This window comes from Lithobates pipiens, unplaced genomic scaffold, assembly GCF_037356315.1.
Source record: "Lithobates pipiens isolate NorthernLeopardFrog02 unplaced genomic scaffold, aLitPip1_a1.2 Scaffold_8, whole genome shotgun sequence".
NCBI lineage: Eukaryota > Metazoa > Chordata > Amphibia > Anura > Ranidae > Lithobates > Lithobates pipiens.
In genome coordinates this window covers 469,437,229-469,464,034 of record NW_027507903.1, presented here as the reverse complement: position 1 = coordinate 469,464,034, position 26,806 = coordinate 469,437,229, and the positions used below count along the sequence as shown (strand labels likewise).

Genomic DNA, 26,806 nt, shown 5'->3' with positions numbered 1-26,806 from the left:
TAAAACTCACCGTAAATTTATTCTTAATCAGAAACTGTTCTATGAACAGGGAAATAAAAATGGTAGACTCCTGGCCCAGGCCATCTGCACCAAGCGCATCTCCACTACTGTCCACACTATAAAGGACCCAGGGGGCACTGCACACACATCCTCGGCAGATATAGCGTCCCAATTCGAAGCGTATTACAAGAACCTATACAACTTGCACAGCCCATCTTCTACTCATTCGACCCAAAGACACAGGGATATGCTCCTTACTGATTTCTTGGATAAATATAGTCCCGGGAAAATTTCCGATGACTTGGCCTCTGAACTGGATAATCCGATTTCAGATTTGGAGCTCAGGCAGGCCATCAAGCAACTAAAGCCAGGCAAAAGCCCAGGACCGGACGGTCTTTCTGCCCCGTACTACAAGGCTTTTACAGAGATCCTCACTACGCCCTTTCTGCGGGCCTTTAACTCCCTTAGCAATTCAGAAACTCCATTCCACCGGCTTTTAGAAGCCCACATCACGGTCATCCCCAAACCAGGGAAGGACGCTTCCTCAGTCACCAGTTATAGACCCATTTCCCTTCTTAATTCAGACATCAAGCTCTTTGCCAAAATACTAGCCAACCGCTTGCTACCACTCCTCCCCTCTCTTATTGGCAAATATCAGGTGGGCTTTGTCCCTGGCAGGGAAGCCAGGGACAACACTACCAAGGCCATTAACCTACATCATTGGCTCACATCCCGCAATGAAAAGGGATTTTTTCTGTCCCTGGATGCGGAGAAGGCATTTGACAGGTTGGCCTGGGACTACCTAGCTGCTGTACTCCAACACTTAGGCCTACCCAATAGACTGATGACCTTTATTTTGTCCCTTTATACTACCCCCACTGCGAGCATCAGAGTTAATGGCCACCTGTCAAATGCCTTCCCCATCCGAAATGGAACGAGACAGGGATGCCCTCTGTCCCCTATTCTGTTTATCTTGACGCTTGAGCCCCTCCTCCGACGCTTACAATCCAACGACGACATTAGGGGAATCCAGGTGGCGGGGCGCACTCATAAGTTAGCGGCATTCGCGGACGACATCCTTCTGTTTCTCAGCCAGCCGTTAACGTCTATCCCGAATGTGCTTAAGGACTTTGAAACCTTTGGCAAGCTCTCCAACTTGAAAATCAATTTTTCAAAGTCTGATGCGCTAAACATTACTCTGCCTAACGAATTAGTTTCTCAATGTCAAACCGCATTCCCCTTCTCCTGGAAACAGGAGGCTATAACATACTTAGGAATTCAACTCCCCAAGCATTTATCCACTTTATACTCCAAAAACTTCCTCCCGCTGTCACGCTCTATCACCGAAGACCTACGGAGATGGGACAAACCCCACTTCTCTTGGTTTGGCAGGGCAGCTATTCTCAAGATGAATGTGCTCCCTAGAGTCCTGTATCTTCTTCAGACAATTCCCATCCAACTCCCTGCCTCCTTTTTTATGCACCTTAAGCGTGCGTTCACGAAATTTTTATGGAAACATAAGCGTCCAAGAATCAGCTATAGCCAACTTACGAGCCCTAAAACCGTAGGGGGCATAGGTCTTACGGATCTCAAACTATATTCCCTTGCCTGCCAAATGGTCAGAATTTTTGATTGGTCAGCCCATGGGTCAGATAAAGATTGGGTCACTATAGAAAACGCTTTCTCGAACCTACCCATCAACCACACACCCTGGATTCCCCCTCCCTCTGTTCCTAAGGCCCTAAAAGAACACCCCCTAGTGTACGCCACCCTAACAAACTTTAGAGAAGCTTGCAAAAAATTCAATGTCTCTTCCAACCCTGGGCCCCTCATGCCTGTTCGGCTGAATCCCGCGTTCCCTCCTGGCATGTCCGCGACCTTTCTCAAAAATAGCTGGCCACATAAAGAAATGTTTGCGCATCAGTTCTATAACAATGGGGAGATCTTGGACTACTCTGCACTCCCGACAGGAGGGGATCTCCCCCCATACCTAAATGGTCCTACTTTCAAATACGCCATTTTCTTAAACAGGTACATAGAGAAGCTGAGTTAACTAGGCGGCTGACACCTTTTGAAACCCTCTGCTCACAGGCCTCTCCCCAACGCCACCTTATTTCGGTGACCCACTCATTCCTCTCCCAGTCCAAATCACCAAAAAATTGGAAAGCATGTATAGCGTGGGAAAGAGATCTGCAAATGGAGATCTCGGAAGAGGAATGGGAAAAGATCTTTATCATCACACATAAAGGCTCCCTGAACGTGCATACCCAAGAGAACAATTTTAAACTTATTTCACGGTGGTATCGAACGCCGGCTCTGATAACCAAATTTAACCCAGAAATCCCTAACAAATGCTGGAGGTGCCTTGGTGCTGACGGATCCCTACTACATATATGGTGGTCGTGTCCCCGGATCCAGGAATTCTGGACCCGGGTGCATGACATAGCTAGCTCTATTACTGATCTCCCTATCGAATTCACAGCTGCCCGCATGCTCCTACACCATACTTCAATCCCAAACCGCTCATATACGCACTCACTAGGCTTACATCTACTCAACGCTGCCAAACTTTGCATCCCTATCCATTGGGGATCTTCCACTGTCCCTTCCACCACTGAATGGTTACAAAAGGTGGCAAAGATAGCTGAGATGGAGGAACTCATTTATATTGCTAAGGATGCCCCTCATAAATTCGCACAGATTTGGGATAGATGGATGACCTTTCAAAGCAGTAACCCCTTGAACTTCGGGGCCAACATGTCTTGTCCCGTACGTACTGGGTAATCACCTGTAGGATTTAGAAGAACCCCCAGCCCCAACTCACACTGTCCGCTTGGCCTCAGGTTCCTATTTCGGATAGGCTGCTAGGTTGCTTTCTGGATCCCAACCTCCATTCTGCGCATGGACAAATGGGGGAGCCCGGAGAGAAAACCCCCTTCCTAACCCATATACCCACCCTCTACCCTCCATCCACTCTTTTGCTGTTCCCCTACCCTTGTTCTTCCTTCTTTCTTTTTGAGTTCACCACCCCCCCGCATGGGGGTTCGGCCTTCGACATTGACACAGACTTCCACACACAAGGACGGTTACCAGCCTCTGATTGACGGAGTGAACCCCTTCCCAGTCCCCTACGCCTCTATTTTGACCGAAGTTTTATCACCCACCCACCATTCCCCTCTTTCATACTCCGGGACATAGCCCGATAGCCCTATTGCGATGGACGACTGAACATCCTCGAATCGATTAATTTGCCTATGCTTAGCTACCCCCTGACGCTCATTGGGATTGCATCCTTAAAGAGGAAATGAAAAGGAGTTGAGACGTAGGGGTTGTAGCACTGTGTGAAATTTGAACAGGGGATGTGGGGAAGGTCTCATCTCAGAGTTCCACTTCAAAACTAAGCGCTTTACACCTGTTCACCTGTACGAATACTTACTTTGTTATTGTCTGTAATATTGACTTGTACTTCATTTGTGTAGTACATTAAGTATTGCTTGTTACACTTTTTGTTTCTTTGAAATTCAATAAATACTTTATGGAAAAAAAAAAAAAAAAAAAACAGCATTTTTGCTTGCACATGATTGGATGATCAGCATAGCTTTACCACAATCACTAAGCTCTGGGTTCAACTGCACTTGCAAAGTGCACAGTCTATTTGCCTTTAGTAAATCCAAGACTTTATGAGTGGAACAGTAAAAGTTACCTATAAACATAAGACCTCATTCACCAAAACTGACCATATATAATTGGATCAAGGAACCTTTAAATGCTGTTCCTCCAATGATCTTCACTAATATTCCTTGGATACATCTGCTTGGGGGAAGACTAATGGCGCGTACACACGATCAAACAATCGGGTAGAAAAGTCCGGCAAACTCAAGTCCGCCGGGCAATCCCCCCGTGTGTAGCCTCCGGCATACTTTTTTGACCCGAAAGTACGGCGGACTTAGAAAGTAGTTTTGCACTCCAATCTTCCCGCCGGACTCGCATTTCGGCGGACAATCTGGCCCTGTGTGTGCCAGTACGCCGTACTTTTGAAATGAACGGACTTTTCCCGCCGGGAGAAAAGTCCGCTCAATCGAGCGGGTCTCCAGGTAGGCGGGGCCCGCGAAGGAGACGTCGCTGGCCCCGCCACCTGGTATGGACTTTAAGGGGAACCCCAACGCCGAAAAAAAATTGGCGTGGGGGTCCCCCCCGGGTCCACATCAGACCCTTGTCCGAGCACGCTACCCGGCCGGCCAGAAAAGGGGGGGCGAGCGAGCGCCCCCCCCCTCCTGAGCCGTACCAGGCTGCGTGCCCTCAACATGGGGAGTGCCTTGGGGAAGGGGGGGCTGCGTGGCCCCCCACCCCAAAGCACCTTGTCCCCATGTTGATCAGGACAAGGGCCTCTTCCCGACAACCCTGGCCGTTGGTTGTCAGGTCTGCGGGCGGGGAGCTTATCGGAATCCGGGAGCCCCCTTTAATAAGGGGGCCCCCGGATACCGGCCCCCCACCCTATGTGAATGAGTATGGGGTACAATGTACCCCTACCCATTCACCTGTAAAATAAAGTACAAAAAAAACACAACACACAAGATAAAATAGTTTATTGCACAGCTCCGGGGGTCTTCCGTCTTCGAGGGTCTTCTAGCCGGACTCCTCCGCTATCTTCTTCTAGCTCTTTTACTAGCGGAGGAGCCCGGCTTTCTTCCTCGCCGCCGGCCTCTTCTTCCGACTTCGGGGGTCTTGTCCCCCTCTTCGGTTCTTCTGACGGGCCACCGCGCCTTCTTATAGCTCTTTTACAGGCGGTGGCCCGGTCTTCTGTCGTCGTCGCCGCCGCCGCCGCCTTCCATTCTTCTTCTTCTTCTCCTTCTTCTCCTGGAGATGTTGACTCGACGCTCTCTCCGGCCGCAATGCCAGGGATGCGCTGCGCGGTGACATCGGTTGATGTCACATGGGTTGATGTCACATGGGTTGATGTCACGTGGCGACAGTCCCAGCATCCTCCAGGACGGTGACATCGTAAGGGGGGCGGGGTCACCATGTGACATCAACCCATGTGACATCAACCGATGACCCCGCCCCTTGTCCCATATAAGTCGCCGCGCAGCGTGTCCCTGGCATTGCGGCCGGAGAGAGCGTCGAGTCAACATCTCCAGGAGAAGAAGTAGAAGAAGAAGAAGAACGAAAGGCGGCGGCGGCCACCGCCTGTAAAAGAGCTATAAGAAGGCGCGGTGGCCCGTCAGAAGAACCGAAGAGGGGGACAAGACCCCCGGAATCGGAAGAAGAGGCCGGCGGCGAGGAAGAAAGCCGGGCTCCTCCGCTTGTAAAAGAGCTAGAAGAAGATAGCGGAGGAGTCCGGCGAGAAAACCCCCGAAGACGGAAGACCCCCGGAGCTGTGCAATAAACTATTTTATCTTGTGTGTTGTGTTTTTTTTGTACTTTATTTTACAGGTGAATGGGTAGGGGTACATTGTACCCCATACTCATTCACATAGGTGCCCGCAGACCCCGACAACCAACGGCCAGGGTTGTCGGGAAGAGGCCCTTGTCCTGATCAACATGGGGACAAGGTGCTTTGGGGTGGGGGGGCGCGCAGCACCCCCTTCCCCAAGGCACCCCCCATGTTGAGGGCACGCGGCCTGGTACGGTTCAGAAATGGGGGGCCGCTTGCTCGCCCCCTCTTTCCTGGCCGGCCGGGTAGTGTGCTCGGACAAGGGTCTGATGTGGACCTGGGGGGGGACCCCCACGCCGATTTTTTTTCGGCGTTGGGGTTCCCCTTTAAGTCCATACCAGGTGGCGGGGCCAGCGACGTCTCCTTCGCGGGCCCCGCCTACCTGGAGACGCGCTCGAAATGAGCGGACTTTCCTCCGCGTGTGTGGGCGAGTCCGTTCATTTCAAAAGTAGGGCGGATAGTACGGCGGACTTAGTACGCCGTATTAGTCTGCTGAAAAAGTGCCGTGTGTGGGCAAGTAGCTCATTCGGAAAGTCTGACGGACAGTCTGGCGGGAAGTCCGCCAGACTAAGTCCGTCGGATAGTTGGCTACGTGTGTACGTGGCATTACTGGCTGGCATGGATTTTCCTACCCAAAAGATGTTTCACACTACAGGTATACCCCACTTTTAAGTTCACAATGGGGTTTATTTACTAAAGTTGTAAAGTGCAAAATCAGGCTCACTTCTGCATAGAAACCAATGAGCTTCCAGGTTTTATTACCAAAGCTTAATTGAACAAGCCGAGGCTAGAAGCTCATTGGTTTCTATGCAGAAGTGAGCCTGATTTTGCACTTTACAGCTTTAGTAAATAAACCCCATTATTTACTTAAAAGTGGGGTATGCCTGTATACAGTCAGAGTCCCTCTCCTTCCTCAATAGGTGCGAATCTGCAGGTTTGTCCAATGCAAACTATCAAATTTCTAGATGATCTTAAATGGCAGGCCACCAACTAATGTCTGTAAGCAGCATAACTCTTATCACTAGGCAATGACAAATATGCAACATCATTTTGAAAGGAAAGTCATGAACAATTTTGGTGAATGACAGTCAAACACTATCACTAAGAATTTACAGTTTTCTATCATCACTGGTAAATATGGTACAGATGTAAGTCGGCTCTGAAGAATTACATATATGGACTGTCACTGGGAAACAACAGATATGCATAATGACAGATATAAACCATCATTAAGGAATGACAGATAAGGAACCTCATTAGGGAGAGATAGTTATATGCTATAATTGATTAATGAAAGATATACATGGTCATTGGTTAATTCATAGATATAAACCATCATTAGGGAATGAGAGCTAAAGACTATCATTGAGGAATGCCAGAAATGTACCGTCATCATGGAGTGACAGATATGGACCATCATTGGGGAAAGACTTTCATAGACTGTGGTTAGGGAATGACAGATATAGACCATTATTATGGAGAGACAGCTATGGACCATCACTGGGGCATGACAGATATTGACTATCAGTGGAAATGGCAGATATAGACCATCATTAGGGGGTGAGAGATGTAGATCAATACTGTGAAATGACAGACACGGACCATCATATTGTAATGAGAGATAGGGACCATCACTGTGCAATGGCAGATATGCACCACTATTGCTGAATGACTGGTATGGGACACTACTGGGGACCGACAGCAAGTTGATTTATTGGTTTTCTGGTAGAGATAATCTCATTATTCCTTTTAGGCTCTCCTGTGGGTTTTTGTTCCTAACGTTCAGCCTGCACTTCTCAACAAGGGAACAGCTGGGTAAATGCAAATGGGGCTGAAAATGTATACATTAACTTTTTCTATGACCAAAATAACAGCAGAATGAGAAAGAAAATGCTAAAGATATTGAGAAAAAAATGTAAACAAAACTTCAAACGCAAGGAATAAAGCCAATATATTTCTGGAGTTCTGCTGTTTCTGTTCACTGATGTAATAAGTAGTCAAATACTTTAATCATAATTACATACAAACAAAGAAAAGATGAAGCATCTTATCCTAAAAGAAGCTTACCCAGTGTAGAAACGGTAATGAAGGTGGGCACACTGGCACTGTGATGGCTGACACTGGTGATGCTGCAGTTGTAAGATGTGCCAGGATGTAGATTGGATATTGTTACCACATGGGAGGAAACCACCACAGCATCCTGTTAAGACAGGCAAAAGCAGAAGGATGTTGATATCAAGGTGCTGGGAAACATTATACAGTATAATACAAACGGAAGATTGTTGGCAGAATATAAATGACCATCCAGTACACTTTCATAAGACACTTTGCCACCATGAGATAACTCCAAACATAACAATGTAGTTATAGAATAACCCCAGCCCTAAAAATATAACAATGGGATAATCCCAAACTTAAAAATTATAACCATGGGACTATAACTATAACAATATAATCATGAAAGAACCCTTAAAATATGACAGTGAAAAAAAAAAACATAAAAAAAATATAGGATACCCCCAACCCTAACAATATAACCAAGAGTTAACCACAGCAAAAATAATATAATCATTACAGTGCCCCTTTACAGTGTAGTCCTTTATATTACAGTGCCCCCTTTACATCACAGCCTCCCTTTACATTACAGTGCCCCATGCAGTCTGTCCCCTCCCTTCCATTCCTCTCTAACAGCAATCTATGCCTCCTCTGCTTAAGACTCCTATCTGCAGGGCAGAGGCTGTAAAAGTCCATGTGTCCTCTCCCAGCATCTCCTCCCGCCAGCCTGGCTGACAATGTCATCCTATCAGCTGGGAAGGGGGGCGGGAAGAGCTCTCCATTTTTATCTGCAGCTCCTCTTGCCCCCTGCCCTGCAGATTGGATGACATTATCAGCCGGATGGGCAAGTAAAAGAGCCGGGAGAGGACACATGGGCATAGCAGGTGATAAGCGGTGACTACGGTCAACAGTAGCCCTGGGCAGACCGCGGCCCCCGCTCATCTCCTGCAGAGAGGCCCGGTCAGAAACATGCCACGGACCAGCACTGGTCCACTCCCCAGTGGTTGGGGATCCCTGCTCTAGTACACTCATCACTATCATAGAATATTGCCCTCCTGAAATAAATAAATAATTTTCATTCAGACATACATATGTTCAGATATGTGAAGTGAATGTAATTGTTTTTTTTATTATTATTAAATGTTATACTTACCTGCTCTGTGCAATGTTTTTGCACAAAGCAGCCCCAAACCTCCTCTTCTGGGGTCCTCTGCAGATGCTCTTGGCTACTCCTCCCTTCTAAGTGCCTCCATAGCAAGCTGCTTCCTATGGGGGAACTTGTGTAGGCTCGATCCCAAGCCAGGCTGTGTGCATCTATTGAAACACACAGTGTGTCTTGATCCCCCGCACTTCCTCCTCATAGGATTTTTTTCTTTTAAATGTTTTTATTATTTTCAATATTATTATATAATAATTATATTATATATTATAATAATTATATTACTATTTTCAATAAACAAGTATAGTATACAATAAAACAGAGAAATTAAGGACCGCCCACCGCAATACGGTAAGCCACCCCAAAAAGTAGACAAAACAACTATTACACAAAAATGAAGTGCATTGCATTAAATGTGTACCTCCTCACAAGATTTAATTTGATAGTAGCAGGTGCCAATGGTTGCCAGTCCAGTGAGGAGAGGGAAAGAGAGCAGCATTGCTGTAGATGGGCACAGTGGTAAATCAAGATCAGTGTCAGGTGAGTATTTGGGGGGCTGGGAGGGAGCTGATCATGGAAGGCTTTTTATTTACCTTAATGTAGATAGCTTTTATAACCACTTTAAAAACAGTAAATAATTAAATACGTTTCTTTCCATTTTTTCTTTTGAGTGCTATTTCTCCCCACAGAATGAAGAGGCTCTGGCTCACATATAATGGAAAAGTGCTCATTATGGTTTAGACCAACTACTTTACAGTGGATTAAATGACCTCCAATCACCTAACCTTAATTCCAACAAGGTGAATTCAATTTCTCTGTAATATTACTTTAAGTAAAACCTAATCACTGTATTGCCCTGGGTTAAACTTTGTATTAACTGAATTATTTCTCTGGGATGAGCTACAGTAGAATTAAAGGCAAACCTTTTTCTTTCAGTATGGTTAGAGTATTGGAGGGCTATAACTCCTGTCAGGATTTTTTTGTTTTTGCCATCTGTGTCCCATTGGAGAGATTTTCATTCACTTCCTGCTCCATACTCAAAACAGGAAGTTGGAAGAACTCCCTCCGAAGTGACAGAATTCCTGGTTGTCACCAGGGTCACTAGATTCCCCATTGGAAAATTTCTCTTCTTTTACTAGGACAAGCCAAAATTTGGTATTTTATTTTCACTTTTGGTTATAATGGTAAACATGACAAACGGAGAGTAAAAATCTCCCAAAATGTAATCCTTTTGTACTGGTTTTTACTTGGTACTTGCACTTAGAATTTCATTTTGAGAAGCATAAAAGTAGACATGGTTCAGTGAACACACAATACAGTTCAGAGCACCAGGGGCTGATAGCGGACTGGTAATCACAAGCAAACTATGCCTGAAAACCTGTATATTTTCTCAATCTATTATTATGTAGGAGAAATCCATAAAAGATCGAAGGCATTCACATTAATATCTGACACTTCTAGTCCTTATTTAATTTACCATTTCACCTAACACCTCCTGACTTCTTAACCAGTTGACCCAAACCCAGTGAATCCCTTCAACAATTTTATCTATGCAAACTATGGACCTTTTGATATGTTGAGACTGCCATAGAAATGAGATATCAGGCACCCCAACTGCCAGAATATTTTTTGCAGGCTTATTGACATGACCCATGCCTGTTAACTTAGTCAGCCAATCATGCTTAGTCTCTTGGTACCTGCAGAAATGATTAGGGAATAGACATGTCTTATTTCATGTTTGTGGACATCTAAACTCATGAGAACATTTTTAGAACAGAATTTCTGAATCAGTAGAGTTTCCAATACTAAGAATTATACGTAGTTATTTTTTAAAGCGATTGTGTCACCTTGTCATAGTCACTCTGTACCAAATCAGAGCATCGGCAGAAAACTTCAAAATAATCAGAAAATCCCTCTTCCACCCACAGCAGAGTGATGGACGTCTGCGTTTTATTCACGGCAAACAGGGACTTTGGAGGAGCTGGATCTGTACAAATAAAACGTTACTCTGTAAACAAAATCTCCCCCAACCATAAAACAAAGAACATCATGAGCCATCATAATTTACAATCCCATTTTCAATTAAAAAGTAATTATTATTTGATATTTCACACTACATTTCCCTTTATCACTCTACATTCCAGACAACAACCCCCACTATCACTGGATATTATTCCCCACCACAACCTCCATCATCACTTGATATAGTATTCCACATTAAAATCCCCTATAAGCATCACATTTTCCACAGCTCCCATTATCACTAGATATTCCACACTAAAACTTCAAAGCATTACTGGATATTCTGCATTACAACTTGCATCATCAATAGATATTCCACACTACAACCCCCATCATCACTAGATATTCACTAGATATTCAATACTACAGTCTTCATCCTTACTGAACCACTTGCCTACCAGGCCAATTCTGACATTTCTCTCCTACATGTAAAAATCATAATGTTTTTGCTAGAAAATTACACAGAACCCCCAAACATTATAAAGGTTTTTATTTAGCAGAGACCCTAGAGGATAAAATGGCGGCCATTGCAACTTTTTATCTTGCACGGTATTTGCACAGCAATTTTTCAAATGTTTTTTTTTGGGGGAAAAAAAACAGTTTCATGCATTAAAAAAAAAAAACAGTAAAGTTATACCAATTTTTTTTGCATAATGTGAAAGATGATGTTACGACGAGTAAATAGATACCTAAAATGTCATGCTGCAAAATTGCATACGCTCGTGGAATGGGGCCAAAGTATAGTACTTAAAAATCCCCATAGGAGATGCTTTAAAATCTTTTACAGTTTACATGTTTTAAAGTTACAGAGGAGGTCTAGTGCTCAAATTATTGCTCTCACTCTAACGTTCGTGGAAATACCTCACTTGTGTGGTTTGAACGTCGTTTACATATGTGGGCGCAACTTATGTAAGTGTTCGCTTCTGCAAGTGAGCACGCTGGGACAGGGGTGCCGCTTTAAATTTTTGTTTTTATTATTGTTAATTTTACTTTTATTTTTCTAGTTTGATGCTTTTTAAAAAAAAATGTATCACTTTTATTACTATTACAAGGAATGTAAACATCACTTGTAATAGGAATAGTCTGTGACAGGTCCTCTTTACAGTGAGATCTGGGGTCAATAAGTCCCCAGATCTCACCTCTAGGCTGGGAAGCCTGAAATAAAAAAATAAAAATAAAAGATCCCGACTTCCCAGCCAAGGCAGCGTAATGGTTTCAAATGCAGACATTTTTTCACACATGTCATAACATCGCACCCGGCCACCGAACGATCATAGAGACTCTGGGGACCATCTGGTCTGCCAAAAATCTCTATGTTCAACATTCTGGTGCCGGTCGGTTCCTTCCATGGTTCGCCGATCACAGGGGTGAGTCAGGAGAACCCCCTGGAGGGCAGCAGGAGGGAGCAGATGTCCCCTCCTGCCTCCTACAAGAATGATCAAGTGGCTGAACAGCCACGTGAAGGGAATTGCCTACTCTAAAAGAAGATATCTGATTGATGCCTTTAACTGCAGGCATTATTCAGATATCACCACTCAAAGACAAAGATGTCATATGATGTTGGGCGGCCGGGAAATGGTTAAATCAGAGTCAATGGCTTGGTATTTTGGACACCTATTTTAGCTAAGAAAAAGTCCCAAGACATGGCCTGTTGGGACTACTTGAGGACTGAGGTTAAAAACCACTGTTCTACACTACACTCCCCACCTCCAGTCCAGGATGAGAGTATTGTGGGACAGAAAAGCTTCTTCCATGTTCTTACCAAGTTTCACCACATATGGAAGTGATGAGTTGCTGCTCCTCTCAGTAAAGGCAGTGACGGTGATATTATAGATGTCTCCGGCAGGTAGTGCCATTACTGCTGTCATCATATTTCGGGAAACCTGAAAAGAGAGTGACACAATCAGATATGCATTTATCCCCCCATACTAGGCTGTCAGCTCTGCAGAACAGAATACTTAGCTTTTTTTTTTTTTGCAGACTGGTTGTTTACATTTCTTTCACATGGATTCCGTGCAATGTGTAATTACTTCCAGCAACTAGGTTATAATTCAATGAGCTATCACTGAGAGATGGATTTTGACTGGTCATTGAGTTTACTTTATGCCATGTCTAAGACGTGAAGACACAATTATACTGTAAATAGAAACTACAAATGAACGGCCTGACCTGGAATTTTTGGGGACCACATCTCAGACTACTAGAATCGTTGTGATATAGTCACAGACTCTGATGGCGCCAATAGATACAGTATCAAACAATTTATTAACTGTGCGACTACCAGAGTTCTCCATCTGTTGGAATGTCCTTGCAAAAAACTCTATGTAGGCATGAAAAAACACCAACTTCTCACCAGAGTCGGTGAGCATATAAAAAGCATCAACCTCAAGGAAGATAACCCCATTGGACAGCATTTCGCTGAATACCACAATGGGCGCCCGTAGGGTCTAAGGGTTAAGGGCTTTTTTGCCCTTAACCTTTTTGACCAGAAGAGGCGACTTTGATACAATTCTCTTGAGAAGAGAAACAGCCTGGATTTTTAGACTGGGATGTATGATCCCCAAAGCGTTAAACAACAAATTAAGCCTAAAAGTGTTCCTTGAACAGTAATAACCATATATTATCTTGATATGCCTCTTTCTCTATTCCTTCCCCCTCTCTCTTTCCTTATATCTCCATTAGTGGCTAATCACTGGGATGGATTTACTAACTCAGTGCTTTGTCATTCAATATTTGAGCTTTTTGCTTCACTATACGTTGTAAGCTCCATTCTAAGAAGCACAACTATTATACTACTATTTTTCCATCTTTTTATATCTATCTCTATATCTTTTTTTTTTTTTTTTATACAATACATGTTATAACAAGCCACACATTGGGGGCAACAACCTGCCACAAACTTACCAATACAGAAAACAGTACAACATAAAAGGTATCACATTAATTTGTGATGTATCCCCCCTAACTTTGCCCAGATAGGTACACAAACATTCCTACTTTTCAGCCGGAGGCAGTCTACCATAACACAAGGATATAGTTCCGCGTCTTCTCATATGATCTAGCAAATACCCTCCATGGAGTGATGACATGATTCAATTAAGGAGAGTTGCCCATCCCCAAATATGCAGTACTCCAGTTCTTCGACCACTCACTAATTTCTAGCCCTTCAAGACAATCTCCTCTCCAAGTTACTATGTTTACCAAGGATCCTGGGCTGTGTTCTAGTGTGATTAATCTGATGCCGTGTCCATGGAAGCCATCCACCCCCCCAAACCTTCTCAAACTTGTTTAGAGCCCCTCTGCTCAGGTATGTAGCCTTGTAAAAAGGTACTGCCTTGTTGACCAATGTTTTCCAAGACTCCAAAGTCGGTGACACAGAGCTCTTCCATGAAAGGATAAGGCGCTTTTTAACATAAAACACTAACAGGGTATTAGGGATAGAGATTGAAGTGACTGACCTTATACAGGAGGCAATGACTTGCCAATAAGCTTTAATTGATGGGCATTCCCAGAAAATATGCATAAAATTAGCTAAGGGTGCAGCACATCTCAAGCACAGGAGTGCTGGGTTCCAAACATCCTTTCCAGTATAGCCGGGGTGAGATAGATTCTGTGTAGGAACTTGTAGTGATCAATCTATCTCTGCTAGATATTAAATACTGGAATGCAGTCCCCCACATATCGTCCCAATCGTCTCTGTCCAGTCCTGGAGCCATGGCCTCCAAAACTTTCCTGCAAGGCCCCAACAGGAGGGTTACTTCAAGGAATAAATCTTTATATAAGCAGGAAACTGTTTTTTGCAGTGATTCACTGCAGGTCAGTAGCTCTAGGTCGCTGGGCTCAAGGTCAAGGGGCTCCCTACCACATTGTGAGCAAAAAGCATGCCGTAATTTACTGTACCTAAATGTGAGTTTGGCTAATTATATTTTAGTTTTAATTCTTTGAATGACAATAAAGTACTGTTTGATACAATGTGGAGCAAGATTTTAATACCATATTTGGTCCATACCACTGGATCCGGGTAACCGAAGAAGTGGGTTAAATTGGGGTTCCTCCACAGCGGGGTATTAGGAGAAACTTTGGTTGGGCTATGCATTCGCCTTCCCTGAGCCATGACCCATGCCTTCATTACTGAGCGCATGGAAGATGTCAGTAGGTATGGGGCTTTTAGACCCCTGTATACCAAATGAGACAGTGCCTCATAGGAGCCCATAAAGGCCTCCTCCAGGGATACAGAGGCAAAATCAGGAGGAGTAGTCAGCCAGCGGTGGGCCACCATCAACTGTCCAGCCAGGAAGTATTTGTGGAAGTTAGGAACTGCGAGGCCCCCCTCCCCCCAAGGCTGTTGTAGTATTGCTAATTTGAGACGGGGGATTCCTCCCTGCCACAAAAATGAGGAGATCATGGCATCTATTGATTTAAAGATGGACTTGGGGATCCAAACTGGGGAATTCCTAAGGTTGTACAATAGAAGGTGTAGAATTTTCATTTTTATCAAGTTTATCTTCCCAATGAGAGACAGAGGGAGGTTTTCCAGGCCTGAAACTTCTTGGTCATTACAACAAGCAATGGGGAAATATTGAGATTGATGAAGTCAGACACTGTGTTATTAATCTGTAGTCCTAAGTATTTGATTCGGGACACCCATTGGAGGAGGATGGTGGGGTCAGCTTGTTTGGGGATAGGATGGGAGCACAAAGGGAGTACTTTGGATTTAGACCAGTTGACCCTGAGCCCAGAGACCAATGTGAATCTGTCAAAGAGTGCCAATGCAGCCTGTAGAGAAGATCTGGTGTCATTGACAGACAGAGCCAAGTCGTACGCATAAAGTGCTGTGGTTTCAGTTAGGGTGCCTACCTTAATGCCCTGGATTTGGAGGGAGGAATGCAATGCAATCGCAAAGGGCTCCATTACCAATGCAAAAAGACCAGGGGAAAGACTCTGGACACTGGAAAAGTCTCAGACACCCCCCCCCCCATTGAAGCAGAGGGGCCGCTACCGGGCGCTCATACAGCAGCAAGATCCATTTGAGGAAGTTAGGGCCAAACCCCATGCATTGCAGTACAGGCTTACCTCACTTTTAAGTACACAATGGGGTGTATTTACTAAAGCTGGAAAGTGCAAAATCGGGCTCACTTCTGCATAGAAACCAATGAGCTTCCAGGTTTTATTACCAAAGCCTAATTGAACAAGCTGGGGTTAGATGTTCATTGGTTTCTATGCAGAAGTGAGCCTGATTTCGGACTTTCTAGCTTTAGTAAATTGTGTACTTAAAAGTGGGGTATGCCTGTATATGAGTCATATAGCCCCAGTCAATAGAATCAAAGGCCTTTTCCAGGTCAAAAAACACCAGTTCCCTCCCAGAGGACGACTCCGTCCCCACTTGTATGGGTATATACTCTCCGTATGTTGATATCTGTGGCTTTTTTGGGCATAAATCCTGTCTGGTCAGGTGATACTAAGTGGTGTATAATCTTCATAAGTTGGCAAGCATTTTAGTGAGTATTTTTAAGTCCATGTTCAGCAGGGCTATGGGTCTGTATGAAGAACAGCAGAGCAGGTCTTTGTCAGGTTTTGGTAATAACACTACATGTGCCTCGTAAAAGGAAGTTGGTAAACCCCCTTGTTCACAACAGTCCATGTAAAGTCGTAGAAGTCTGGACAACAAGATATCTAAGTATTGCTTGTACCAATCTGCTGGGAGCCCATCCGGTCCCAGGGATTTCCCATTAGAAAAGGATGCAATAGCTATTGCCAATTTTTTGTCTGTGAAGGGGGCCTCGAGAATGGCCACCAACTCATCGGGCAACAACGGGATCTGGAGGGGGTCCAGCAGGTCAGTCAGTACCTGCTGGTCATAAGGTGGGATAGCAGAATAAAGATCCGCGTAGTATGCTATAAAAGCCTGCATGATACCCTCCCTATCACTCACCATATTACCCTCCGAGGAATAAACACAAGGTATAGCTGCATGTGTCTGTGTTTCTGCAGTCAGGTACGCCAACAGCTTCCCATTTTTGTCCCCTTTCTCAAATAGTTCCTCAGCCCTGTTTATGCAGGTACATTGAGTGAGGTTTTGGAAGTGTTTAATAGGGCCCTTCTAGCTATCTACAATTCAATTAGGGAGGATGTGGAGGGTGTCTCAGCATGTGCCTTAGTACACTGTGTTTCGCAAGCCTGGAGTTCATCAGACTTGGAGTTTCTTAACCCGTGCAGCTTTAATTGCCGATACATATGCCCCTCTAGTGGATGCTTGGAACGTGTCCCACACTACAGGTCCCCCCGTCGAGCCCTCATTGTGTTCCTAATATTCTTGTAAATGAGGTAAAACCAGGGCCACAACCTCCAGGGTGCAATCTCCAGGACCCACTGTGGCCACCCGTGGCAAGAGTCAATGTCACCTGCAAGGGGGTGTGGTCAGACAGACCCCCAGCCAGGTAACCGACCTCTGAGATATGGGGCAACAACAAAGTATTCGTAAATGCCAAATCAATGCGGGAGGAGGAGGTACTGACATGGGAAAGATAGGAGTAACCTCTCTCACCAGGGTGTATCCAGCGTCAGACCTCCTCCAGAGCTGCAGACTCTGCCCAATGCCCGAGCTCCAGATTTTGCGCCCTGGTCGGGTTTGAGGTGTCCAATGAGTAATCCAGGATATTGTTAATATTACCCGCCACGAGCAGCTTCAAAAGGCCGAAGGTGGCAACTTTTTCCAACACCTGGTATAGCACCTCATTTTTGAAAGGAGGAGGGACATACACATTAGCAATAGCTATTAGTTTGAGATTCAACAGTCATAACTACAATAGCATAGCGTCCCAAAGGATCAGTTACCACATGATCAATGACACATGTCAGCTTTTTGTCAATCAAAATAACCACCCCTCTGGCATAAGAGGAATAAGTTGAGTGTACGGCTCTCTGTATCCAGTTTCGGTTGAGGGACAATATCCTGCTACCCACCAGGTGTGTCTCCTTTAAAAGAATAATGTGGGTGTTCAAAGATTTAAGGTATTGCAGGACCATTGATTTTTTAAATTTGGAGTTTAACCCACAGACGTTCCATGAAAGAAGTTTGAGATTACTCATTAGGTAAGGTTGTGTATAACATGAGGACAGGCATGGGACTCAGAAGGGGGAAGACCTGGAGGGGGGGGCGGGGCTGAACACAGAGAGCCACAGTCATCAAGTAACTATAGGTGAATTCCATGTACCATACTGGGCAAGTAAAACATCCCTCTGCACCAGCCTTGTCAGCAGGGCGCAGACGGAGCTTAAAAAATAAAAAAATAAACAGAACAAAAGTTTAAAATAAAAAAGGAAAAAAACCCAACGCCCTGTTTGCTCCAGGCCAACTGAACCGAAAAACTGCTGGAGAAACTTTGATCCCAGAAACAGAAAAACATTAGTGGATAGTTCCAAGCGTTCTTCCACTCAAGTGGGGGTTTTAAAGATAGATGTGCAGTTCAGTGCATACGAGACAGAACCAGAGCTTCTGCATCTACCGGATTGGTATACTTAGGTGGCATGGCACATTCCCTACATCCGATAAGGCAGTCACTGCAAGAGGGGAAGGTATTGACAGATGGTCTTGACATCAGGTAATATTAGTTCCAGTAAAACATCCAGCAGTGATGTAAACAGTTCACTGATACTACATCTCGGGTATTAGTCACATTGTATATCCAACACTCTCACCTTTCTATGCAATAGTGTCGAGCCATACTGCCGCTTCCACAGGGGAGTCAAAGAATTTGCTGTCCCCTTGATGAATAACTTTCAGGCGACTGGGATATAGCATACTGTACACCAGATTTTTCTCCCTCAGACACCTGTGGATATTCAGTAAAAGAGCGCCTCTTCTTTTGCAGCTCCGGAGAAAAATCAGGATATAAATGTATTACAGTGTTATCATGTTTCAGTTCAGGGTGTTTACGAGCTTCTGCCAGGATGAGACCCCTGTCCCTGAAGTTGAGCATTTGAACCAGAAAGGCACGTGGCCAAGCGCCAGCAGGCCCCTGACCAATGGGCACCCTGTGTGCGTGCTTCACAACATATACAGGTGACAATTGCTGCAGGCTCAGGAGTGGTCAGCAAACACAACAGGGTTCTGTCCCTCCGCACCCTCAGGGAGCCCAACCACCCGCACATTCTTGTGCCTGATGCAGTTCTCTGCATCCTCTGAACGGGCCATAAGAATTTTAAACTGTTGTTGCAATTTAGTCACAGATTGCACAGTAGAGGCAGCTGTATCCTCCACCTCCGATATACAGTGCTCCGCGACAGTGAGGCAGCCTCTAAATTTGTCCATATCTTGTCTTATTAACCTGCATAGTGTCAATCTTTCCCTCCACAGAGGACTTACTTTCTGTTATGGTCGCTAGGATCATCGCGGTGGACTGCTCCCCAAGTGGCTCCGGTTCCACCTGCGGTACTGTAGAGGCCCCTTCCTGAGTCGGTGAGCCGAGAGCCGAGAGCCTCCATCGCCAGGTCCGTCTGTACTGCACATAATATCTGGCCAGCTGCTTTCTTGGAGAATCTCCATTTGCCTGTCATGGAAAGGACAGTTGCGTCCCCTTTAAAATTTGATGCTTTGCAGAGAGGAAGGTTTTCATGCAGGGACAGCAGATGTCTCTAGCTGGGGCAGTCCTGTAGTCTCACACTGGGGCCTAATCAGAGTCAGCTGACAGCCTCCAGGCACCACACCCCCACCGTCTGTCTCCCTCAGAGGTGCTGCTGAGGTAGGAGCATGGGACAGCTGCTCTCCCGCGAATCACGGCACCCTGCTTCAGAGGATGCAGCAGGACGTGTAGGCCTCAAGATGATGGCGGGCCGCGAGTTAGAGGAGCCAGCCTCCCGGGGATCCCCCACGCTGGGCACACAATCTTCCCCCTCCAGAGGTGCTGATGCAATTGGGTGAGCGCGGGGAGGTTGCCTGTCCTGCTGATCACGGCACCCGGGTGCGGAGAGTTGTGTAGGACGAAAGATGGAGGCGGGCCTCAGATGAGTGGAGAGGACTGATAAGTTAAAATGGAAGAACTGTATTCAGAAATTATTTCTTGGTTATTTACCAAGCGGCCACTAGATGGCTCTACTGAGGCGCTCCCAGACGTGACACTTTGGAACTAGGTATTTCTTAAAGTGGTTGTAAACCCTTACAAACCACTTTGACCTACAGGTAAGCCTAGATTAAGACTTACCTGTAGGTCCAAGCAATAGGCCATATAGGTTTAGGAGATATTTGCCCAAAAACAGGCACCGCTGTCTACGGCGCATGCGCAGGCGCACTGAGCGTGGCATTCTCAGTGACGGAGCTGCCGCGCGTGTCGGCTCCCGTGCGCATGCGCAGGAGTGACGTCATCGCGGCTTCGCCGAATGACAGCGGCGGAGCTGCGAGACCCCACCAACAAGATGGATGAGGCGGACTACAGGGGACAGCGGCGACTTCGCTGGCTCCTGTGTCAGGTAAGTGACACATAATGGGCTACTATGCGATGCATAGTAGTCCATTATGCTTTGCCTTTGCAGGGAATGAAAGAGGAAGTAAACTCATCAGGGTTTACTTCCTCTTTAAGCTTTATAAGTAACGTCTGCCCAGCGTCTCAACGTCCTGACAAAGCAAACGTATGGGTTTGCGAAATGCATTGACGTGAGCTGAGACCACCAAGCTGCACACTGTGCCCCGTCGAGTCGATGCTATACTATGCACGGCTCCCACACTTTGAAAACATTGTGACATTGCCAATGCTCTTCACACTGAATTTAGTCTATCTTTGGGAGGATTGAGACCTGTATCTGCTTCACTGGATGACAGTAGATAAAGTGTCTGTAAGAGGATAACTCCACTGATTATTATTTATATTCAGAAGTGATATGAGTCTAATTTGGCCTGCCTCCAGCACCCTCACCTGTCTATCTAGGATATCGGGAAGCAGTATGTACAGTGATTATTCACTGAAACTCTTTAAACTATTTACTTTGATGCTATTCTAATTAGCACAATACTAACATACAGAAAAATCCCACTCTAGCCATCCTGTTTTGTACCTGACAAAAACGATCCACATACAGTCAGACAGACATACAACTGGGATCTGGATCTTTGAACTTTGACTGGCCACTTGGATGCTCTGTTGACCACTCAGGATAATTTTCAGGAAGGCACTATCACTAATTGTCCTCATTCCTATAATGCTGTTATAGCCGGATCCATTAACTTGGACTGTGAATCACTCAGTGAATGCACCTGGTGTGCCATATGTGGGAAGATCCAAGGACTATGTTCAGTTAGTCACTAGTGCATCAATACAAATATCTTATTATTGCCTTAGGCAAATGTGTTGCTCAGCAGTATAATATACTTTACTCTACTCTCTTTATCAGATAGCCACTGATGACCAGTCAATGAATTGCTCTGCGTTCAATGGGGGCTATACAACACACTTATCATACAATAAGCCTCGCAAAGGACAAGTATTGCTCTGAGTCCTAATCACCCACTCACAGACCATCAAGGCTTTGATATATGGAAGTATATATGTCCAATGTGTAGTGCGGTTATTTCGCACCATTGCAGAGGGATCCTGTGTGTTCATTATTTTAAAGTGACGACATTGTCTCTTTATTTTAACTAATTTTACAGTGTTTAAAGGGGTGGTTTACACTGCCCATGTTTAAAAACTAGGGTTTTTGTTCAGTATTAGATTTTTGTATTATTAAAGATTAATCTAGCAATTTAATACCATGGTTTGGTCCTCCTTCTAACTGCTTGTCTCTTCCCCGTTTGTTTCCCAATTTTTTTGACTTAGCAGCACAGTTGTGGAGGTAACCCATCCTAATGGACGAATTGGTCTCTTTTGCTTGTTACTGTCAGTAGTTTGAGATCCATCTTTTATGCTTTTTTCTGTACTAGAATCGTACCAACATAAAAAAAAAAGGGAAGGGACTTTATCTGTGCACCAGTACAGTATATACCCAAGGAACAGACAAAGAGCATGTACCCAATATATAATATTACAAATACTTTATTAATACATACGTTAAAAACATATATACTATAAAAAGAATGTCCCACCCAACCCTGGAACAAACACTAGTTCCTGCTAGACCTCATAATTGAACATATTAAATCAATACATGATCATCATATAAAATAAATACGGTCTGTGCAGGACCCCTGTAGTAGGTCTTGATGCATTTCGCAAATACTTATTGCTTCTTCAGGAGACATAGAATAGAAGAATTCAATGTACGTATGGAATCACATCAAAGGAACAGCCTAAATAAAGTCCAAATACGAGTATATAATTGCCTAAGAGCAATATCTAGGATTAGAGTAATACTAGCAATGTTGTGGGTGGCCAAATGAAGCCTCTCAGCAAGGAGCCAGAACATCGGCTTGAAAGTATAGAAGAAACAGTCACCCATAGAAAAACAGGTTCTGCACCTTGGACATAATAACACACTGCAATCACATTGGGACACAACTAAAAACAATATTGCTTGTGGATCATTTCTGAAGGAGATACAAGGGATTGTTTTGGGGATTCCACACACACATTGAATTATTCTGTTTTATGTCTCCTGGAAAAAGCAATAAGTATTTGGGAAACACATCGAGACATACTACAGGGTTACTGCAAGACCATATTTATTTAAATGGTGATCATGTAATGATTTAATACCGTATGTACAATTATAATGAGATCTAGCAGGAACCAGTGCCCGTTCCAGGGATGGGTGGGACATTATTTTTATGCTATATATGTTTTTAACTTATGTATTATTAAAACATTTGTAATAATATATATTGGGTACATACGCTGTCTATTCATTCTGTTTTTTTTTTTTAATGTTGTTACAATTATACTGTAGATATAATATCTATCAGATGTGTCAGGACACTGCAGTCTAACATTAATTACACTGGTATCAACAATGCCTGCAGATATATATTATATTGTATAATATTGTGTTCAAATATAATTTACTATATCACTGCACATGTGTAAGAAGAAAGGGGTCACTGCAGTTGGACTGCAAATGACCTGGAATATAATTTAAACAAGTTTCCCATTGTTAAGTGAAAGGAGGCACTTCATGATAAACTTACACTCTTCTTTATCCTTTTCTTCCCTTCTGCCGTCACCTGCCAGTGCAGCATTCGAGAATGTGAAAGATCTAAGGTTTTGTCACCATATCGCCAGGTGATATACAGCAGAGTTTTCACATATTCCACCTGAGTGATGCGGGGGGCCACAGGAGCTGCAAGATAATCATAGATAAGATTATGAGACATGACATCACTAGTAAAAGGATTTTCCAAGTGCCTTACAATGTCAGCACCGTTGGGCTTAGCTTTGCCTCTGAGACCCCCAAGATAGCCCCTTGTTTATCTTTTAAATGATTTCCCCAACTTGCATATACTGTTTCTTTTTTCTGTATTATAATTGCATGGTTGTTCCTCTATAGAGTAGTTTTGCTCCCACACTGACCAAGGGTTTTTTATTTTCAGGGAACCCATATCACAGCTGGATTTTCCTTAGGATTGGCATGATTATGCTACCACAAGTTTTATTTTTGTATATTCATATTCATTCACTGTTTTTTTTTACATTTTGTTACGTATCTTCCTTTTACCTCTCTTCTTTCCTCCCTTAGTTTAGTATGTCTGCCATTACGTCTAGTTCAGGTGTTTCTCCTGGTGCATTGTAATTTTTGGTTAGGGCGATGGCATCCCTTCCACCCACTTCTTTTGATTGGCTTTTGGTGGATGTTATGTGGATTGGAGGAGAAGAAGTGCTATACCCTATATAAGAATACATTAAAGGCCATAATGGAGGCCAATGCCCTACTGCATCAGGTCCCCCTTCTGTTTTTGGGTAGGCGAGGCTGTTGGATGTTCTGCTTCTATCCTTCAAGTAGTGTAGGAGTTTCTTTAATTAAAAAAATATGCATTAGATTGATGGCATGCTGGTAATTTTCTACTATTACAGTCTATGGTACCACTGGGAGATTAACACCCTTTAAGGTTCTGGCATTGGAAGTAAATGTGCAGGATGGCATTAAGTACATGTGCAGGATGGCATTAATTATATATTGGCACCAAAAGTTGAGACTTGCCAGACATGCCACTTTGCCACTCAATGACGCGGCAAACTTTAAAGACCCAATGGACAGAAGAGAAGACGAGTTGCTTCCTTTCCGTTGTGGAATTTCTCATATCATGTGGAGCACTAGTTTTAGTGCCAATACCATAAGAGGATCAAGGGTACTAGTCACCCCTATTTCTGGTGCTGATATCTTTAGGAAGATTCAAGCTTGAGTTATCTTAACTGTTTCATGCTTGTGAGATGTTTTAAAGGGGTTGTAAAGGTTTGTTTTTTATTTTCTAAATAGCTTCCTTTAAGCTAGTGCATTGTTGGTTCACGTACCTTTTCCTTCAATTTCCCTTCTAAATGTTTTTTTTCTTTGTTTTCTTTGTCTGAATTTCTCACTTCCTGTTCCTCCTCAGTAAGCTGTTCAGTAAGCTGTTCTGGCTGACTAAACACCGCTCGGATGATGGTGTGAAGTTTACTGAGGAGAAACAGGAAGTGAGAAGTTTAGACAAAGAAAAAAAACATTTACCTACCTACTATGCTTCAGAGGTTGTGGTCAGGAGGATACAATCCACCATATTTGGTGGACCTGCCTGAAACAAAACGTTCCTGGTTCCGTATATACAAGTATATACAATTTGATTTACTCTCTGAACCAAACAAACCTTAAGAAATATCCACAACATGTTCTACTGGGTGACCCCATGGGGGAGGCTCCAAGATGTGAAGATAATAATGTCTGTTATATTCATAGCTGCATGCATCACCAGTGTGAGGTCCTGGAAGTCAGCCACTGTCCCATTTGAAATGATTAAATCTAAGCTATCTTGGATTATGATAAACTAGAGATTTTACACAATCCTAAATGATAAAATAAAAAAGTTTGAAAAAATTTGGGATCCGTGGACAGACCATATTTTGGGAAATGCTTTATGTAACTGTCAACTATGTCTATGGGAACAGATGGATTCCCAGCTTAAGCTCCTTTCTCTTTCTTATTTCATATCACTTTTTCTCTTCTTTTTCATCCCCCTCATGGAGGAGTTATCCTTAGCTCCAATATGATATTTCATGTAATGCATTATCCGGAATGTAAATCCAGGCATGATGGTGGAGAAGATCACTCTTTAAGGGAGACTTCCTTGTTGACCTGGTAGAGCAGTGTTTCTCAATTCCAGTCCTCAAGGCTCACCAACAGGTCATGTTTTCATGCTCTCCATTATTTTGGCAGGTGGTGATTTGATCACTTTCCCTTCCTTAGTAATTACCACAACCGTTTCATCTGAGGGAAATCCTGCAAACATGACCTGTTGGTGCGCCTTGAGGACTGGAATTGAGAATCACTGTGCTAGAAGCAAGTTTGGATCACTTTAGGCTGACACATTGTGATAAGAATTATATTTCAGGTACCGCAATGAGGGACGATAAGGTCTAACAACTATACACTTATATTACGCTTGTGCTAATCTTGAATGCACCTGTTCTATTGATTGTTGTTTTTCTATTCGAATCGTATGCTATTGAACATGTAAAGACAGGATATGTGTCTTACATTTTTAATTTTTTTCTATATGATGCATTCTTCTTTTGTAAAAGAGTACTGATTTTATGTGATAACTCCACAATGTGATGTATACTTTTCTTAAAAAACAAAGCAGTAAAAATGATTGGAAATGTAAAAGGGGGAACAAGGGTCTAAACCAGTTTAAATGGTTTACCAATCATCCATTATTCATCATTCATTATCCATCCCATGGGGTTGTAATCTAAAGTTTTGTTACGATCCAGCAGTGACATACCTTTTCAAATGTTTTCACTTTATCATTTTAGATGGGCAATAGTTGTTTGTTTAACCATGAAAATATAAAGTTTGCCAGTTCAAATGGTTTTGATGTTGACTTCCATGATCCAGTGATCGCTTTTTTCGCTGTTATAAAAATGAATGAGATCAGTTTTTTGTAATGTTCGGGTGCCTCCTCAACTGGTGTGTTTAGTAAAGAATATATTAGAGATTTTCTCTACTGTCTGCAACTTCTATAGCATGTTGAGGAGGCATCTGGAAGAAATGAACCTAATGTCATTGGAACCAGGTACCATTGCCATAAAACTTTATAACTTACTTCAATGATTGAGGTGTTTGAATTCAAAATTTGTATCTGCCTGTATGTGTCCAATTGGCCAGATTTGGGTAAGTCTACCTCTAGAGGTGGCAGTTGGTATTGAACTCATGATAACTGTTTCATAGACCCACTGTATTCAAAGAAAGCTCTCCTATCCTTTCTCCACCAACAAATAAGGATCTCACTATGGTTGTTGAGTCATTGTGAGACTGATTCCTTGACACTTATTACCAATCTTATTTCTGAACCCAGCCTCTAAAGAGAGTGTTGACCTTCTCTCCACTTATCAATAACAACCTACCTCACTCAAACTTTCTGAAAACTGTTCATCCCTCCAATAGGCTCTGGGAACATCCAGGCAGAATAAGCGTATGGGGTTGATTTACTAAAGGAAGATAGGCTTTCCAATTTGCAAGAGAAGTTGCACTTCACAAAGGGAGATTACCCCAGAGCTTAGTAATGTGGTGAAGTTTCATTTCACATAAAATATCAATTGCATGCCAGGAAAAAACAGCAATTTTATTTGTACGTGTTTGGATGATGGAAGTCAGCAAAGCTTAACCTCATTCACTAAGCTTTAGGGCAAGTTCACTTCTACTGCAAAGTAAATGACCTCACCTTTCCAAATAACGGTGCAATATACATGAAATGTGTATGCCTCATCCCTGGTGGGAGTCCCGGGAATGGTCATGTACACAGCAAAAGCCTTCCAAATATTCGGTAATCACCACAGAGTGGATCTAATGTCAAGTTTAAATATCCTACTTGGCAGCAATATCTTGTGATTTGCTATCGCATATGTCTATTAAAAATCTGTTCTTCACCCACATTATTTTTTTCTTAATTCAAATTTGTGCTGACATGGAGAGGTACTTGGAAAAAAAAAATTGTTACTTACTGTTATTTCCCATCCTGGTGC

At 43.6% G+C, this 26,806-nt stretch overlaps 1 protein-coding gene across 4 annotated transcripts in view; it reads right to left on the bottom strand.

Annotated features, from left to right (window-relative positions):
• Positions 1–26,806, bottom strand: part of PTPRO (protein tyrosine phosphatase receptor type O) — a 112,939-nt gene that overhangs the window by 29,207 nt on the left and 56,926 nt on the right. For all 4 annotated transcript variants that reach the window (XM_077468583.1, XM_077468582.1, XM_077468584.1 and 1 more), the window contains exons 11-14: positions 22,783–22,934; positions 12,433–12,553; positions 10,496–10,635; positions 7,502–7,634 (exon numbers count right to left, since the gene is read on the bottom strand). In XM_077468583.1, the coding sequence (XP_077324709.1) occupies positions 7,502–7,634; positions 10,496–10,635; positions 12,433–12,553; positions 22,783–22,934 (546 nt within the window). The remainder of the gene's footprint in view (positions 1–7,501; positions 7,635–10,495; positions 10,636–12,432; positions 12,554–22,782; positions 22,935–26,806) is intronic.